Source organism: Rhinichthys klamathensis, unplaced genomic scaffold (genome assembly GCF_029890125.1).
Source record: "Rhinichthys klamathensis goyatoka isolate OS25496 unplaced genomic scaffold, OSU_Roscu_1.1 h1tg000313l_1, whole genome shotgun sequence".
NCBI lineage: Eukaryota > Metazoa > Chordata > Actinopteri > Cypriniformes > Leuciscidae > Rhinichthys > Rhinichthys klamathensis.
The window spans coordinates 110776-130084 of NW_026606831.1; the positions used below are offsets into that span (position 1 = coordinate 110776).

General features: G+C 37.7%; 1 protein-coding gene across 4 annotated transcripts; it reads right to left on the reverse strand.

Annotated features, from left to right (window-relative positions):
• Positions 1-1195: 1195 nt before the first annotated feature.
• tagln (transgelin) lies at positions 1196-19309 on the reverse strand. Of its 4 annotated transcripts, none has more exons than XM_056271257.1 (5): positions 19233-19309; positions 17270-17461; positions 7767-7935; positions 1580-1682; positions 1196-1472 (listed from the first exon to the last, which is right to left on the reverse strand). In XM_056271257.1, the coding sequence occupies exons 2-5, from the start codon at positions 17447-17449 to the stop codon at positions 1325-1327; spliced, it is 600 nt and encodes a 199-aa protein (XP_056127232.1). In that variant the 5' UTR covers positions 17450-17461; positions 19233-19309; the 3' UTR covers positions 1196-1324. The 4 variants fall into 4 exon arrangements, with proteins under 4 accessions (XP_056127232.1, XP_056127230.1, XP_056127228.1 ...); XM_056271255.1 differs by having other exon boundaries at positions 17270-17464; XM_056271253.1 differs by lacking the exon at positions 19233-19309 and adding an exon at positions 18276-18308 and having other exon boundaries at positions 17270-17464.

Here is a 19309-nt window from a genome sequence, read left to right on the forward strand (position 1 = left end):
TGATTACTTACCCATCCATATCACTTTCATTCTAGATTTGTTAATTCACCTATTGCCTTAAGTCTTTCTAAAAAAAAAAAGGCATATTCTTGGGACCTTGTGTGAATTCTTGTAACAAAATAGATTGTGAAATAGAAATAGCTCCTGGCGCAGCAGGTGCATTAGAGCTACAATTAGCATCAAGCTATATAACACAATTTAAAAGATTAAAGATACACACTTTTTCTTCAAAACTCACTTTAAACGACCAACGAGTGTTTTTTTAATAACTTCCGATTGCAATCTAATATGGATTTTGGTCATATAATGTTGTTGAAATATGTCATATTTAGCATTTTATTTGGAGCTAATCGCTACACGTGGTTAGCATGTATACTGTAAACATTCTTTATTCATATGAATAAACCCCAAATCGCATGAATATCCCACACAAATCATATACTATCGTAATTGTGTGTTTATTCTAAATGTTTGACGTGTAAAACGTTTATTTGGCTTTGTTTTTCACAGAGCTGTGAAGCAGGAAGTTTACACAGGACGTGGTCATGCAGAAGGCAGGAATTATGCCACGTAAGATGATTGACAGCCATATGCGGAATCAGCTGACACTGACACAGACATTGTCTAGTGCATCTATGTGAACACAAACAAACCAGAACAGACGTGAGAGAAAATGAATGAACTGAATTATTCTATTCAAAATATCAAACATTACAGATTGATTATTTTGCACTCCTTAAGAAATTTATGTCACTGCAACCTAGTTTTATCACAAACAGTGGTCAAACATCGAATCTGGAGTCTTTAATCTTTACTCAGTTTGTCCAGATCAAGTAAGAGTGTGATGTTTTAAGGTGCAGTGAATGTAAAACAACAATTATCTGGAGCCGTCGGCGACCTTTGTATGGAAACGGGTTAATCTAAGCTCTGTCAGTAAAACTGGGCCTAAGACTTTTTTTCCTTTGGAATAAAATACACCAATGAATCATTAACATTAAGACCAGGAATGTGTACAAAGAAAGTAAATGGGGTTCGATTTGATTGTATGTCAACTTGCAAAGATGAAATGTTAAACGGCACAATCGGTCATTTTGCACTCCGCTGAAAAACAAAATTCTACTCTGTTCAATAAAGTATGTTGCAATTCGACCGAATATGTTACACAAAAATAGGGATTGACTACAGACATGGAAACTTATTTTGATACCAAGTGGTGTTATTTTTTATTATATTTATTGCTCTGTCATTCTGGTCAAACTCTGAATGAAACATTTGGAGTCAAATGATTAGTGATGGTCAGGGAACCGAGGTAAGAACGTTTGGCTCATGGGTTCATGATCTGTCGAGGTCGACCATAGCCTGTCATGCCAGCCTGGGACGCCCCTTTATTGGATCCCATCTGCAGACCGATGACATTTTTCCCCTCTTTAATCTGGTTGTCAGAGAAATCTCTCCGGTTCTCCTGAGCTTTCCTGCAAATAATCAACATCGATAAATTAAACAAAACCATACTTTTTGATTTATAACCCTAGACAAAACAATCCGTGTAATCTCTGAAGTGTGATCATCTGTAACTCACTTGAAGAACCAGTTGGGATCTCCATTGAAGGCGCCGTCATCTTTTGTCACCGCGATGCTGCCCAGAGCCATGAGTGTCCTCTGCACTGCGGCCAAGTCCTTTCCTAGAGGATTTATTAATGCAAGCTATAATAACAGTGATGCAAATACACCTTCACTGTTCTGGACTTTCTTGAATTTTGGTGTCTAGCAGGGAGAAGTCCACAGTGATTCCTGCATTAATGCTGTTTGTTCTAATTGAACTGATTACATGTTGAATGCTTTTTGGTTTGTTTGTTTTCAACAGTAACCATTGTCTATTGCAATAGATACCAGTGGTAAATATTCCAGAGATACTTGTTGTTTGGTACTTGGAATAACGTGTATGGTTCAAGGACAACACCTAATGTGGTTTGAATGTAACATTACACCCAGAATAATTAAAAACACCTGTTAAATGCAATTGTTACTGTAGCATGAGAGATAATTGTACATTCTCCTGTGTTGTATCTCAGGAAAGAATCAGAACACCTGTTGCATTCCTGAAGCTCAAGAGTTATTTTGTCTTTTCTAGGAAAAATGTATTACAATCCACTTTGAAAAATGTCCTCCAAACACTTTCATTACACTTATTACAAAGACAATGGTGATCAATGGATGTGTTAATATTACTTGAAGGTAAATAGTTTAACCCCCTGGGGTCGGCTATCGCGCCGGCGCGATTGTCTCGCTTTTTTTCTTATCAGTGCAAAAGAGACTCAAAATACTCGGTTGATTTTGATCTTACATATAAGTGTTGTACATCATTAGATCCTGTTAAGTTTCTATTTTTTTTGTGGATACTCACAATAAAAACAAAGTGTTGTGCTTTTCACCAAATAAAGAAAAACAAACATGATGCGAGTTCTGCGTTCTCTCTGTCAGTGAAGTCCATTCTGAAACGCGTCCTAAGATTAACTGTAACTCTGCGATTACTTGTCACACAGGCACGAGAGGTTTTTCTTTATGAAGCTTAAATTGTCTTCTTTTAAATGAAGTAATTTATATAAAAAACAAATATTCTCAGTTTATGCAATCTGTATGAAAAGAGAGTGCTGTCAGTATTTTTTTTCCCCAGCTCATTACACTTCATTACGCGTTAATCTGACACGCCCACGGAGGACGCGCGCTATTCAAACGCAAATGTCGAGGCAAGCCATGACAATGCCCACATCAGCCGTTCCACCGCGGCGGTAAAATGTGTGGTGTATTTGCTGCCTTTTACCGCTAAGAGGCGCTACAATCATAGACTCTGAAAAGTGTTCGTTTATTCCGGTTTATTCTCTCTAATGCGTAATCTGCTGCTGCACCGCGCTGATTCAGAGCGATTGAAAGCTGGTAGCAGAAGAATTCAACAAGTGAAATGTAGTTAAAATAATTCATAATCACAATACTGAAATTAGGCTACTGAAATGTAATTGAATAAATAATGAAAACATTTCAACATAAAACATTGCAATAAAAACATTTAGGCTACATCAATGAGGCTTTACAACTTTATCAGCGTACAGACGATAGCTCAGTGGTTAACGCAACAACACGAGCTTCGAGGAGCTTCAATCGACCCGAGATCGAATCTCAATGTAGCATACATGTTGTTAACCGATGTTGTCCTACAGCGTTTATATTTTACCACCTTGATGCTTAAATAGGTAACTGTTTATATCTGTTTACTTATTTAAAGTCAAGAGTTTTGTTTAATTATCATTACAACATAAATTTGCTACATTCCTGTAGAACCGCAGCCGCTGCTCAAACGACAAAAACTGATGAAGGAAGATTGTCAGCCGATTGCATCAGAAAATGAAAATGAAGAAGCTCGTCTTTAGTCTGCTAAATTATTGTGTAATGTAAAAGAACACTAAAATGACTTAAGTTTGAAACCAAGTTCGAACATTTCAAGGTTTACATTTTTTAATTTAAAACAGGGTTGCATCGGGTTTAGAGTTTATTTCTTTTGCGATGCAAAATAAGAAACACTAGGCTAATCTTATTCTTGCGACATTTTAAATTTGTATTGCCAAAGAAATTACAGCTAAATTAAACAATTAAAACAGTACAAAACGAAAATTGTCCAAAGAAACATAATTAAATTAAAAACATGCGTTTCTCTTTGCCTCTCTCGCGCTGGATCTCTTTTTAACAAGTTTATTTAGTCTCCCTCGCTGCGCGCGCCAGGTCTCTCTCTCGAAATTAAACATTTCAGGGTAAAAACACATCATACAGCTGATAATACTGTATATGTCGCTGCGTGTCAGCCATACAAATCACGAAAAAATTATTTAACCTTTAATTGTTGCTTCAAAGACACAGCATGCCTTGTTGAATTCACCTTACAATAACTTCAATTGAAATTGTGTGTGAAAAAACTTTAAATAGGCTACAATAAATAAACTACAATATTTATAATTTAATAAGATATGGGGTCTACATTTGGACACAGATTTATCCTTACAATAATTTTGCCTGCTCATCAGGCTGGCTATCCGACACTCTCCATATGAAAGAGGAACATTAACACCTTTGTCCAGCAACTGTCCCTCCAACCCCCCACAGGCTATCGGAGTCTGAGGCTGACTTAACACAAAGAGAAGTCGCAATTCACACTTAAATCGCTATTCTAGACAGTGTTGATAATGAAGGAATTAAATGATTTAAGTTACATGTAGCCTAGTGATATTTCTGTCATAAAAGTTTATTACTATATATTTCATTATTTCAATAATTGATGAAATAAAACTGGTTTGGGCCAGCTTTTTCCAAGCAAAACTAAATATAATCTGAAAAAACGCATGTTAATTTGTTACAGAACAAACAAAATGAACAAAATGTTCAACTCAATATTAAATTCTACATGGATCTTTGGATCCTTACAAGGCATGCAATTTGTGAATTAAGTTTTTATTTTATTTTGTATTATTCAAATAAATATCGAAACACGGTGCTTCGTGGTAATGCTGCTAAATTAAATAACATTTATAGAATAATTATGAACTTAAATGAAACAATATCGCAACATTTCGACAAATACATTATTTGATATGTTTTTACATTTTAATTCAGGGCGATTTAGCCTACATAGAGCGAGATTTTCACCCTTGTCTTGTCATTTTCTCATTGGGAAGCGCTTACATTGCATGTTTGAGTAGATCCTCTGTACCTCTCGTTTTCATATGGATTAGCCTACATAATCAGATAACATTTATTAGCCTAAATATTTAGACATTTAAAGGCTTTAGACATAGCCGATTTCTTATCGTGACTGAGCTGAAGTGGCTTTCGGTTCATTTTTTGTGACGCGCAGTTCCCGGAGACAGAGACGACAGATATACTGTTGTTTTTGTCGTTAGCCTATATGAATACAAGTTTACAGTTTTGAACGATGTAAGCCTACTCTACTCTTATCTGTATGACCAAAAAATTACGGGGGGGATTAAAATAATTCAGCAGAAGCAGGGATGTTTAGACCAGAAGGAAATCCTAGTCCCCCTTGGCAAATCACACTTTACTTAAAACCATGTTTTTAAAAAACTCTAGGTTGTAGGGAACAGACCTCTCTGCCATGCACGCGCATGGTTTGGAGCACAATATCTGTCTCGCATGCACGCTCGCTCTAGATAGATTACGGGATATTTTAACTAATTTGCGGTATAACTAGTCGATCACGAGTGGCTTAACAGGTAGATCTATAGATAAACTATATCTTTTAGGAATTTGACCGACCGGGTTGACACTTCAGCGTGAGAAATCGGGGGTGTGGCGTGAGAGCGTGAGATTTGGGTCAATTGCGTGAGAAGCCTACTCTCACGCTCAATGCGTGAGAGTTGGCAGCCCTGAAATTTTTTTTATATATATATATATATATAGGCTATATATAATAATTTTTTTTACAGAACTGCTTTTGAAATTACGATTGGTAGCCTATTATTATACAGATGCAAAGTCATTCTGTTGGATACTATTTTGTTCCTTAGTGTAAAATGGAAATGCATGATAATTGTATTTTATAAATATAAGCAAAAAAAACTGTATGGTGTAACAGAGTTTTAGAGCTAGACAAATCTAAATAAATATAAAAAATACAGCAGACCTTGTTTGTGCGGGATTTGAACCCGTGTCATCTTGATGATGAACCCTAAGTTCTACCGTTTGGCTATGAATTTTCTCACTGAGAAATACCCAAACCTCTGTTTCTCACATGAGCGATTTTTTCATTTAGCCTGTGAGTGTAGGCCTATACTTTAGCCTTTTACAGTTTTAAAAGATTATATCTTATCTGTATGACCAACAATTACGGAGTAGGCTATAAATGTTTGTTGTAGGCTTATTTGGAAATTACCATAACTTGTAGTATTTCATCCTTAGGCTACAGACATTAGCCCCACTTACGTTTTGCTAAATGTCCCTTTGCGCCACCTAGCGGTCGTTTCGCGAACGACTTTGAAATGCGACTGGTTTATTTTGACCGCGGTGGTTGGCTAAAAATGTGATGTGGATGGCTAAAAGGTTGGACTAAAAATGTGCTTTTGGCTTTCATTTATATTTTGATTGTTTGTATATATATATACACTACCGTTCAAAAGTTTGGGGTCGGTACGATTTTAAATACTTTTAAAAGAATTCTCTTCTGCTAACCATGGCTGCGCTTATTTGATTAAAAATACAACAAAAATCAGTTATAGTATTAAATATTATCTCCAGTGTAAATCAGCTGTTTTCTGTGTGAATATATAGTAAAGTGTAATTTATTCCTGTGATCAAAGCTGAATTTTCAGCATCACCAGTGTCAGTGTCTTCAGTGTCAAATGATCCTTCACAAATCAGTATAATATGAGGATTTGATGCTCAAGAAACATTTATTATTATTATCAATGTTGAAACAGTTGTTGGTCTGTCAGTTGTACAGTTTTTTTTTTTTTTTTGGATTCTTTGATTAATAGGGTTAGGGTTAGAATCTTTTGTAACATTATAAATGTCTTTACTGTCACTTTCGATCAAATGAATTATTCCTTGATAAATAAAAGTATTGATTTCTTTCCTCCAAAAAATAAAAATAAAATTCTCACTGACCCCAAACTTTTGAACGGTAGTGTGTGTATATATATATATATATATATATATATGTGTGTGTGTGTGTGTGTGTATAAATATTTATTTATTTATATATATATATATTGTCCTTGCATTCTTTCTTGTGTGACACCCCTGAATGAAAGGCTCATTAGTATGCAGTCTGCTCAGGTGAGAACTGCCTAATTATTCATGAGGGGGTTGGGCCGTTCCGCCCATCCACATATTGCCTTTGCAAACAAAAAAATGTTTTTCACAATTTAAAACAATCTATTGTTTTATGAGAATGATTAGGCAGAATGATTTTCAGATCAATTCGAAGCAAAAACTCTAGGCGACAACATCCACTAGTCAAAAGTCTTGTGGACAGATATTTAGTATGTTATTTGTGGCCTTATATTAGAAACTTTATTTTTTAGTTTTTTCAATAACCACGCATAAACAATATTCTCTCAAAAATACAAACATGTATTAATATGTTGTTCACATATTATGGTAGCCCTGTGTGTGCTATATAGAGTGTAATTTCACCTGTGCCATTAATATGTTTATAAGCAACTGAAAAAAGCAGAAATGTCAGAGCATGCCAAAACATCTCAAGGACCCTGAAAACACCTTGGACCCCAGAGGGTTAATAAATAGAAAATATATTTTCAACACATTATTTAGTCAGTAACGTTGTACTAAGAAATATGGTGCAACAAAAAGGATCACTGATTTATTTCCCCCCTCATGCATAGCAGAGTTGAAATGTTGATCTTTACAAGGTCATACTAAACATAAGACAATATGAAAAACTTCTGATTGATCAAAAATACTTCTGACACTCAGATATGTAGGAAATGTATTTTTACATTCAATTTCATATTTTATTTTGAAATTGATTTTGTATTATTGCACACACTAATCAGATAATATGACTGCATTTAATATCCTATTAATTAATCAGACATGCTTTCTGCATATATGGCATGTGATACATTAATAATCATTCAACCATATTTATTTAACAACCTTATTTAATCTTGATATGGGATCTGAATGTCTAAGAAGAATATATATATTTGTTGGAGAAAGGTCTGATATGTTGGTGTACTCACCCTCCCACAGATCTACCGTCTGAAACATGTCGGTTTTGACGACGCCATATCGCTCTGCAGCATTAAGGAACTGTGACACCTGCTCCATCTGTTTGAAAGCCATACTGGAGCTCTGGATCTTCTTTACGGGCTTTTCCTTACACAGACTATTGATGAGCTCACACAAAATCTGAGAACGGGCAAAGGAAACAAGATTACACTCTACATAAAACTCTAAATTTTCCATAAATGTGATCATAATTATAAATGACATTATAACAACACTAGTTATCTGGAAGAGTAACCTGGCCACTCAATGTGGTTTGATTATCTATCACTCAACATGAATTCGATTTTGGTGTGTCCTATCATTCCTTGTGTAAACTTTGGTGTCTCTTTTTCAATCCCTGTTCATTTGACCTTCTGAATAGCCTATAGGTTGTTCCCTTTCGAAGAGGAACTCAACACTGTGTCTAGGATCGACACTATGGGGAACACATCAGTGTGACCAGTGTCTGAAGCGAGTGTAAACACACGATAATTTCATTGGCTGGCGACAGCCCGTGATGTCATAAGCAGAGCGCCTGGAAGCAGGCCCGTCGGAACAGGACAGGCAAACCAAGCAATTGCTTGGGGCCCCAAGCTGGACTGGGGCCCCAAGACAACGACTGTTTAAGAATAAAATGCAACGACAAACTGTGAGCGCCCCTTTGATAGTCAATGCAGTAAAGTGCAATGACACTGTTATCGGAATCCCCCTCAAGGGGGCCCCTCTCAGTAGTCGCTGACGACAGCCAGCCAACCACGCGATCTCTGCTGCCGGCAAAATACAAACCTCCTCGGGAGTTATCATGAAGCGGAATTATGCTTCAGGAAGCCAGAAAAGAAAGAAGAGAAAGGAAGAGAAGGTTAAGAAAAATACCAGATAGTGGTAAAGTAATAAATTACACTGCATAAAAATAGCTTGTCTTGTACAAATGGTGTAATTTTGCAGCAGGTAAGTTAACATTAGGCTAGCAAAAATATGTTTATGTTAGCTACCTGCCTGACGGCAAATGCTGCTTGTAACGAACAGTTAGTGCAAAAATTTTTCCGAACGGACGGAATATGGTTAACGTTACATACTGTAATATGTTTTTTAACGGTTTAACCCTTTGATGCACAACATGGGTCTAAATAGACCCGACTGAGTTTTCATTTTCTATATCTTTGCAAGAAATTAATTTCATCATTCAGTATTCCAGGTATTCCTCAATTAACTTGTTTTAGATCATTACAAATCCTTATTTAAATTTTTCCTTTCTTACTTTTCGAATAAAAATCGTTTTTGTTTCACTACCCTTCTAATGCGCAACATGGGTCTAAAAAGACCCGTATTCATGTTTCTTTGCTGAATATTTGAAATAAATATATTTTATCATTTATTAATCCAGGTATTCATTAAATATCTTGTTTTTGATTTCCACAAATCATTATTTTTATTTTCCCTTTCTTACTTTATAAACAAACACGGTTTTTGTATTTCTACATCAATTTTACACACATGGGTCAAAAATGACCCATATAGGAACCTTTGATATTTATAAATAGTATAAATATATTTACTGCAGAAAACTATTCACCTGCCACACATTTCAAAATTCAACACGGCTGCTTTTGTATATTTCATGCATGTAAGTTTTATTTAATACATTTTTTGTCACAGAAAATATTTGATATTTTGTGAAAGACATCTAGATATAGCCTAAAATTTGAACGTTTAGGCTAAGGTTACCTTGACCTTGAAATCCATTACTAGTGCAAAAGAGAAACATGTCCAATACTATTAGCTAGCTTGCGGTCGACATATTTTATTTTATCTAATGTTAGCTAGGTCAACAAAATAAAAGTTGCGATAGAAAGTTATATATACAAGTATTATATTGGTGCTGTCTGGCAGAAACCTTACCTGGGCAGTACCTCCATATTAATTTTTATTTGTGGTCATAAATCAATGCTATCGGTCACATAAGCCGTCGTGTGGTGGCGTTCTGGTGCACTATGGGTGCTGTCGCATCATCCGGGTGGATGCTGCACATTGGTGGCGGGGAGATCCCCCCTACAGTTGCACTACACTACAGTTCAATTTCAGTGTTATCGGTTATATGTGTGTTATGCGTGACAAAGTGGCCAATAAACATATTTTAAGTGTTACAGTAAATGTGTTGATCTAAACAACTGTGACAATGGTTATTTTAACAAAAAGTTTTCTTTATTCTTTTGTTTTATCACGTTTGCATAGATGGGTCATTTTAGACCCATGTGTGTAAACTTGATGTATTTACACAAAACCTAGGAAATATTAAAATATGAATTTGTGATAATTGAAAACAAGATATTTTGAATATTCATAAATCATGAAATTTATAGATCATGAAATAGAAAATGCTCAAATAAAGTGATTTCAAAAGGTGAAACAAAAAAATGCCGAGCCATGCATGAAATAACATAGGAAATGAATACGGGTCTTTTTAGACCCATGTTGTGCATTAGAGGGGGTATCCATAGCTTGCGCATCAAAGGGTTAAGGAGTTCCAGAATCACTGTTTATCGTATTTAATGACATGACATTGCTATAGCTAATAGGTTTTGATGAAAGTGGCATAGCATAACTATTCCACCGTGATAATCTATTTACCAATGGGGGTTAGGAAAACCACACAATAAATTCCATGCATCAAACATTAGCTTGGGATGTTTTTAAGCATTGGTAGTGAAAGCAGCATCCCTTCCCTTCTAATATCAAAATATGGAAATGCTAACATATCTTTAAGTTTTCTGTAACTCTTTATAATAACAATCATTAATAGATGGTAAATTGTTAGTTATTTAATATTTAGTTAATTGCCATTTAACTGTTAGCAAACAGTCTTTTTACTTAATAAATAATTTGTAATCTTACCCATCTATAAACATTATTTAACCTGAAAAAGGCAGAGGAACATGATTTTTTCATAGCTTATGTCACTGTAATTTTTTATTTTTTTATGCACAGTATGCAACAGCAGTATTTGCACTGTAAACTTTTTTATTCATATAAAGTGTGTGTAAGTGTGTGTGTGTGTGGGGGGGGGGGGCCTCCATGTCCATTTTGCTTGGGGCCCCCAAATTCCTTCAAACGGCCCTGCCTGGAAGTATAAGAGGGCACCCGTAGGACACGTCATCAACCTTTTTGTCTTAAGGAGATGCTTGTTTGTATGCGAGTGTAAGACAAACGCTACCGGTGGAACGCGTTCGACTCCTTGAGGAAGCTGGATGTGCTCATTATGATGCATTCGAGAAACTGGTGACGGAGTTTTCCCTCTTTTCCACCTCGCTTTTAAATCACTTATGAATGTTATCTGTCTTCTAACTAAATTAAATTATTTTTATTACAATAAACAATCAAAATGACGGGGCGGTGCCAGGGTGGGCAAGTGATGCATTCGGTGTGTGGCTTAACACCGGTAACAGAGCAAGCCTACTCCCTTTAAAAAAAAGAAAGAAGAAAAAACAGGGTTTGAGCTGCCTCCCCCAGACTTCAGCAGACTTTAAGGTTTGGCAAGCTGCCCTTTTGAGCCTTAGGACTGAGGGAGGCGTTTACTTCCAGACCATTTTGAGTTTTAAAGCAGGGATCCATGCCCCCTTCTTAAAGCCTCAGTTATCCTTACACTTGATCTTTAAATAAAGTAGTGCGAGCAAATCTACCTGGATTCTGGGAAGAATGACAGGAAGGGTGTGAGCACTTCCATTATTTGCTTAGGGTAACTGAACAGAGCTGCAGGTCCACTGCAGCTGCCTGGGGATTAGTTTATTACAAGAATCTGTGCGATTAAGTGATTGTCATTCTTATATTACAGCCTTTTCTGTAAAAAAAAAAAAAAAAAACCAGAGTAGTGGAATTCCAGGGTCTCTTGTGTACGTCTTTTTAGGACGCATCCTGGGTTTGACGCTCTGACTCTGGCTAAGAGTCAAGCTATGCTATGCCCACTCTCTTTGTGCATACTCACACCTAGTGATGCAGGTATCCCTACGGCATGGCGGAGGGGGTATTTGTTCCCCATAGCGTTGATCCAAGAGGCAGTGTTAAGTTCTAATTCGAAATGGTTACCATTGTAACCATGGTTCTCTGAAAGGGGAATGATACATTGCTAAACCTATGTCTCCGTCTCCTTCAGACAAAGAAGTTGATGACTTGTTCTACGGGTGCCCTCTTATAGTTCCGGGCGCTCCGCTTATGACATCACAGGCTGTCACCAGCCAATGAAATTGTCGTGTGTATACATGTGCTTCAGACACCGGTCACACTGATGGAGTTCCCCATAGCTTCGATCCAAGATGCAGTGTTGAGATCCACTTCTCAAGGAACGTCTCAGGTTACGACTGTAACCCTTGTTACGCTTATGGGGAACGCCTCAGCGTTACTGGTATCTGAAGCAACTGTCAAATCAAAGCAATCGTATTGGCCAGCGACAAAAAGGCAGTAACCAGCTCACACTGAATAAAGAGACAGGCATCCTGGGAAGTAGGACTCGTATTTGTTTCCCAAAGTGCGCATAAAACCATGGCGAGGTATGTACGAACGGGACGCACTGAGATGAAAGTGCAGACTGCCTGTCGCGGGAACTGAAAATGGCAAAATGCACTTTTCGTGTCATGCATATGCATTCATGGGATGGTCAAGGGGAAAGTGGGAGTGTCACATAAAGAGATGGGAGGGGAAGCGTAAACTGCGCCTAATTATGTATTCCGCGTTATGTACAGAAAAAGCCGGTGAAAGCGTGCCCTTTATTTTGTGCTGAAAATTTTCCGCCTCTTAAGGCGAGACACGGCAGGCAAAAACATAGTTTTTTTTTCACTGGTCAATTTTGAGATTTCGGGATATTTGTCTTCAAAAACATGTCTTCTTTCAGACTTGTGGTGAAAAAAAGTCCGAAATACACATTTAGGTCTTTATTTTACTACACTTTGTCTGTTTGCGTCTGTAGATTTCTCATAAATTCATCAAAAGTTGGCATTGTAAATCATCCGTTGCTCCGCGATCACGATCTGCACCCTGTCATCACACACACCGTTAGAAAGCTCTCTCTCTCTTGTACAATGTTGTCGGATCCAAATATGGTCATTTCCTTTTTATCAGCAACCAATCGTGAAAGTAAAAGGGCGCAAATGCGCAATCTCATTGGCTGATGCTAAATCTTTAAAGCCCGTTTTCTCAAAATGACTTTTCTCTCATACTCAAAGTCCGAAATCTCCACTTCGGTAGCACCTGTATACACCAAACTTTCCAGTCTTGTACCTAGTTATATTACGAAGACATTTACAGAGGGATTTGTAAATATATTATTCCTAGCCCGATTTATATAACATTTTATTCCAAAAAACATGGCAAAAATAATTTTTTAAGGCTATTGACAGTATATTCTGATTTATAGGATAACAAAAGTAGATATCCATAAATCCCTCTGTAATTTTTTTCCCATCTAATATGTGAACACAATGAAAAAAAGAATTTTGAACCTGGCTTTATCCAATACTCAGATTTCATTTTTTTAAATATATGCAAATTAGTGCATATTTTATTAGATAATGTCTAATTTGCATATTTAAACATTAAATTACAGAAAACTTGTAATACATTTTTTCTCACCTTAATGTAGGTAATCAACTGGGAAAGTTTCATGGTGATATCTGCTAGTTAAAAAAATTACCCTATTCACCTGTAGTGTCTCGCCTTAAAAGCAGGTGTAACTTAGGAAGCGGGTTTCCTGGCATATGCCTCCTGGTGAAATGGTAGCAGTAATCCGAGCAAGACGAAGACATAGGCTTAGGAGACGAGCTGAAAAGATTTTTGCCACAAGAATCACACTTTTTCAATTGAGTGAAAACGAAATCATTAAGCATTACAGATTAAGCAGCTACGCAATATTACTGTTACTGGAAGAAATCAAAGATGACATCGAATCTCCGACTCAGCGTTCACTTTCCATTCCATTCCAGCAGTTGTAAAACTCCTCGCTACATTACATCAGTAGTGAGAGGCCCATTCAATTGCGCGTTTAAATACACGCAATTTACGGTATAGTGGGTGGGGACAGGCGCTGATTACCTGATGAACTGCAGGTTTGGTACATAACACGCACACTGCGGTTTCACATCAAGCGCTTTCTGCGTCTTGGCCATGGCGCTATTAACGCTGCGTTCGCAAATGTACGTACATCTGGTCCATAGTGCTTTTCAAACCCTTACAGAGTTACACTGCTCGACCCTGGACCTATAGAGTGCTATCCTTTTCAAACCACTGTGGAGGCTGGGTACTGTACATAGGGTCCCTAATGAGAGAAGTACCTCCAGCTCTTCAAAGGGACGACCCTCTCGAACAAGGACCAAGCTCTAAGGAATAACAGGGAGGCTCCAGAGCCTGTAAGATGTAACAAGGGAGCTACAACACTGATTTAGCTGAAAGTGCTAAAAACCTAGCTCAACCCAGAGGATCGCCTTCAAGGTGGCCTGCTTGAGGGTCAACTACTTGGTAACGAGTCTAGAACTCTAGGGCTAGTGTCAGGTAGGCTCCTGTGAGGCCTGCAACCTGATACCAATCTGCGCCATACTAGGGAGTCAGGAGCTTGCATGCTAAGAGCCTAGCTCAACCCGAAGGATTGCTTTCAAGGTGGCCAGTAAAGGGCCAATTACTTGGTAGCAAATCAATTTCTAGCAGAGATGGCCACCAGATGTCTGCTGGACTTGGGATACTCATTCACATTGCCAACACAAGCGATGTACTCAGCTTAGCGCCTTTTACCCTTTAAGAAAGGGGAGAATAGATGTCATGCAACCAGAATGTCGAGGAGGCCCCTTAAACCACTCTAGAATAACACGGCATGTGCTCTGGGCAAGTGTTTGAGCTCTAAGGGAGCGTACTCAACGCCATCCTGGATAGGAGGCTTCAGGGCTCTGGAAGCGAAGTGTTCAGATATCAGCTTGACCCGAGATAAAAACTCAAGGGTGGAGACCTAAAAATTATTTGACTCTAGCTCCAAGACAGGTTGCTGTCTGAGCTTAGCTCTGGAGGAGTAGAGGCATCAGCAGGAAGAAATTCCATGGAAGAGGCCTAACCACTCAACCCCACGACTTGATGGTCAAAATCAAGGAGCTTTAACAGAAGAGTCTATTTTAAAGACCACAGGCTAGATTATGCTACTATCAAAGCTCTAGAGAGCAGCGCCTTAAACATAGTGCTTGTCACTCTCTAAGCGAGAGGAAGCCTGACAACGCCCAGGTAACAACCACAGGGGAGGCTTTCCGAAGAAATAGCCTGCAATACCTGGCTATTTGTCTGTGGCAAACACCGCTAGGGAACTGAAGCTCAGCATTTCGCAAGAGGAGTCAGCTCACACTAGGCAGTTAGAGGAGGCCACAGGGTCTGCTACTCGCATTATTAGCCTAATGCAGAAGGCGGTCCCCGGCCGGGCGACTTTCACTGTGAGAGGAGGCATACCAGGATCACTAGCTGCCAGTCTTGGGCTGGAGATGCTCTCCTTTAGGAGTAGCCTACTCTGAGCTACGGCAAGCTAGGAGGCAGAGATGCTACAGCAAAAAATGCCTCTTTCTAAGAGACGCATTCCTAAAGTACTAAGCCTAGGCCGGATATCGGGGCAGCCAAAAAATTGAGGGCCGATCACACACGTATTCATGACCTTCCTGAAGCTCAGTGGAGCGGTGGCTTCAACATAATGACTCTCTAAGCGAGAGGAGGCCAGCTCACTCAATACAGGGGAACTGACCTCCGGGAGCTCAGTGGAGCGGTGGCTTCAGCATAACAACTTGCCAACGTCACTCACCACAGGGAAATTATCAAGGGGGCCTTACCACAGGCCTTCACTTGAAAACATCATCTACTTGAAACTCAGTGGACTGGTGGTTTCAACATACTGACTCTCTAAATTTACGCAAGATTTGTTTATTTATGTTCATGAAAATGGTTGAATATGTGATAAATGAACGGTTTCTTTGTTTTTCCGTTTAGTAGTCAAAAACAAGAAAACAAATTATCTGAAGGTACACGGACCTTGACACCATTCACATGAAAATGTTTGGCAGCAGGGGCGTAGCCATCATTTCAGAAGTGAGGCAGACAGAAATGTCAAGGATAATACCATTTTTTTTTTCTGATCTTTGTTATTAGAAATTAGATTTTATTTTCATTTTTGGCTAAGAAATCAAATACACTGCTGAACAAAACCAATAATTTGTATTCACTAATATTTTTCCCATATTTTCCTGATGACTACAAACACTTGTGCATTAAAGGGATAGTTCACTTTGAAATTAATTTTTGATATGTTTTAGCTTACCTTAAGGGCATCCAAGATGTAGGTGTCTTTGTTTCCGCAGTAGTTTCAATTTTGATATTTTTAGGTCAAACCGTTCTTGTCTGTCAGTCATATAATGCAGGTCTATGGTCACTTCCTCAAAGAGCAGCACAGAGAAGTCCAAATTAAACATGATTTAATGACTCTTAAATGTTAGTACACATTGATGGCCTAAGACACGAAACGAGCGGTTTGTGTGAGAAAACGAACAGTATTTATATCGTTTTTACCTCTTGTAACCACAGCCACGTCCAAGTGATCAGAGGGCGCCGGCGGTTCGGTCTGCGTTACAAGAGGTAAAAACGATATAAATACTGTTCGTTTTCTCAATGTGTACTTACATTTACGAGTCATTAAATCATGTTTAATTTGGACTTCTCTGTGCATGCTCTTTGAGGTGGACCCCATAGACCTGCATTATATGACTGACAGACAAGAACAGTTTGACCTAAAAATATCAAAATTGAAACTACTGCGGAAACAAAGACACCTACATCTTGGATGCCCTTGAGGTAAGCTAAAACATATCAAAAATTAATTTCAAAGTGAACTATCCCTTTCAGTCGTCATATATTTATGGTTTTATGTCAAACTATTTTTTTTATCACAGAAAAAGGCAAAAAATAGGCTATTTAGCACTGCATTATTCATATCCTTTATTGATATGAAAATCCATGAGATGGCTTGGAAAACACACATAAACCATATACTATATTGTTGCAATCGTGTGTTTATAGTCTTCACGTTTTATTAGTGAAAATCTTTTTCCAGTTTATTCAGCTGCAGCGATAGCTGAATGCATTTGTCCATATAAGGGGTTTCCTGACATAATAAGTTATTACTTCTATGAGTCCATATCTAACTTTCTGTGTGAAGGGTGCCCTCAAGCTTTCAGTATGAATGAAACATACATCATGAGAATGTTTAGCCTTTATGTTCACATAATGAATAAAATGTCTGCTAATGCATTTAATATACATTTATTCACATTGGCCCATGAAAACCTTGACCGAAAAATGTGATGGAGACGAATCGACTTTTTGTATTGGCAGCCCTTTCTTAAAAATGTGTACAAACTTTTGCTTTTTTATGATTGCCAAAATTACCTGATAATAACAGGCATGCCTTACTTACACATCCATCTTTGAGCCAGGTCTGGAAGCCCAGTTTTCCTGCCTCTGGCTTTCCCACCGCAGGCCCACACTGGGCCATAATCCACTCCACCAAACGCGCCTCCAGTTCAGTGTCATACTTCTGCTCAATTTTATCCTGCACTTGGCGGCTCATCCCATAAGATGGACCCTTGTTTGCCATAGTTGAAGCTCCCTGCTTTGATGAGAAGAGGAGACTGTCAATAGTGTAGGACCTGACGTATGTTCCGTGTGTACTAATCTTTAGAGTAACTACCAAATCAAGCAGCATTTAATATATGCTATTCCATGTCACTTTTATTATAATTTTTGTATTGATTTTTGCTCCAGTGTAGTGTTGTAGTTTGTCTGAAAATGTCCTTTATCAAATGTTATTAGTCATGTTCAATAGTTTGTTTGTTCAATAGCGTCTGAGTTTGTTTTATGGACAAAATATAAAACAGGAACAAGTTTGTAAAGTTTGTGTCATTTACCTCCCCAGAAAATCCTCTTCTCCTAAAACGTTTATTACATTTCAATTTAAAAATTAATTCCAGCTAAAACATCATCAGCATAAAGTGGAAAAAGAAAATGATGCAGGTAAAAGCAGCCACAAAGCCATAAAATGAACTTTCAAATCATGCGTAGCCTATAGATGTTGTGCAGCGTAAACAGTCCAACAGGTTTCCAACGGCGAACAGTTCAGCTCAATTTTTATGTTGTGTCAAATGGATTTCTTGAGCTAAACTGTTATACAAAAAGCAACCATAAAGGCACAGGTTCACATGTTCACGTAGTCCTTGAGTGAATGGGGCTCTTGGAAGAATTATCACTGGAGTCAGATAAGCAGCCATAATGTTTATGCCAGGATTAGATGAACATGTTCCTCCAGAGCGTTTGTTTAGAAACACCATCAATTATATTCTGACATTTCTCAGCAAAGCACACACACACACACACACACACACACACACACACACACACACACACACACACAGAGCAGCAGTCACCTGTGCTGCCATTCTGCAGTTTAGGACACCGCCTCTGAAGTTCCAACCTTAAATAATGAGTTTTAAGACATTCACCCTATGAGCATTACAGTAAAAATGTGTACTTTCTTAATGGTTTTTATTTTAATGAAATATGACTCACTATAAGTAACTTTGCAACTATGTCTGATTAATATCTGCTAACACTTTATTGTGATGCTCCTCCAACAGACAATCTATTGACTTTAAGTAACTTTGCAACTACATGTCAATATATTCTACCAACCCGAACCCTAACCTAACAGATACTCTAATGAGAGTTAGTTGACATGTAGTTGCAAAGTTATAGAATGTATAAAGTGGGACATTGAAATAAAGTGTAACCAAATGACTTTCTAGATAACAAGTCATTTAAAAAATGGGTCAGAAAAGTGTAGTTCTGAGTATCACTTGCTTCAATATTTTCTAATGCAATGACATTAACACTTTTTTAAGTGTCACGGAAGTGTCCATTTACTTTTGGGAGGCACTGCATTGCATTTTTTTGTAATAATTATAATTAAGGTAAGCTTAATTGTATGCCTTCTTTTCTCCCCCCAGTCTGAGTGGCCTAGTATTGGTCTGGATAAAAGATCATAGGATATGTATATAAATAGGTCTGCATTAGCTGTTAGTGAAGAAAGATACTGTATGTGGTTGATAATCATTACAAACTTTAAAATTCAGGTCAATTCACACTTTAAAAGGTCATAACAAAGAAGCTCATGCAACATATCAAAAGTTCAAATAATACTGAAACACTAAAATGAACGTAGTTATAAGCTAGTTTATCAGGTCTGAACATTTTATCCTTTTTTAACTGTAGTACGTAGATTGTGCATGAGATGTATTGGTTTACTTCATGTCATTCACAAGGCACAATGATCAGCAAAATAACTGACTGAAAGGTCTTTGATAGCATATGAAAAACATACTTACTCTAGTAAATATGAAGATGACCTTGTCCTTCGTGGAGTCACCAGTCAACCTGGAGCAATGGATTTAGTGTGAGAGTG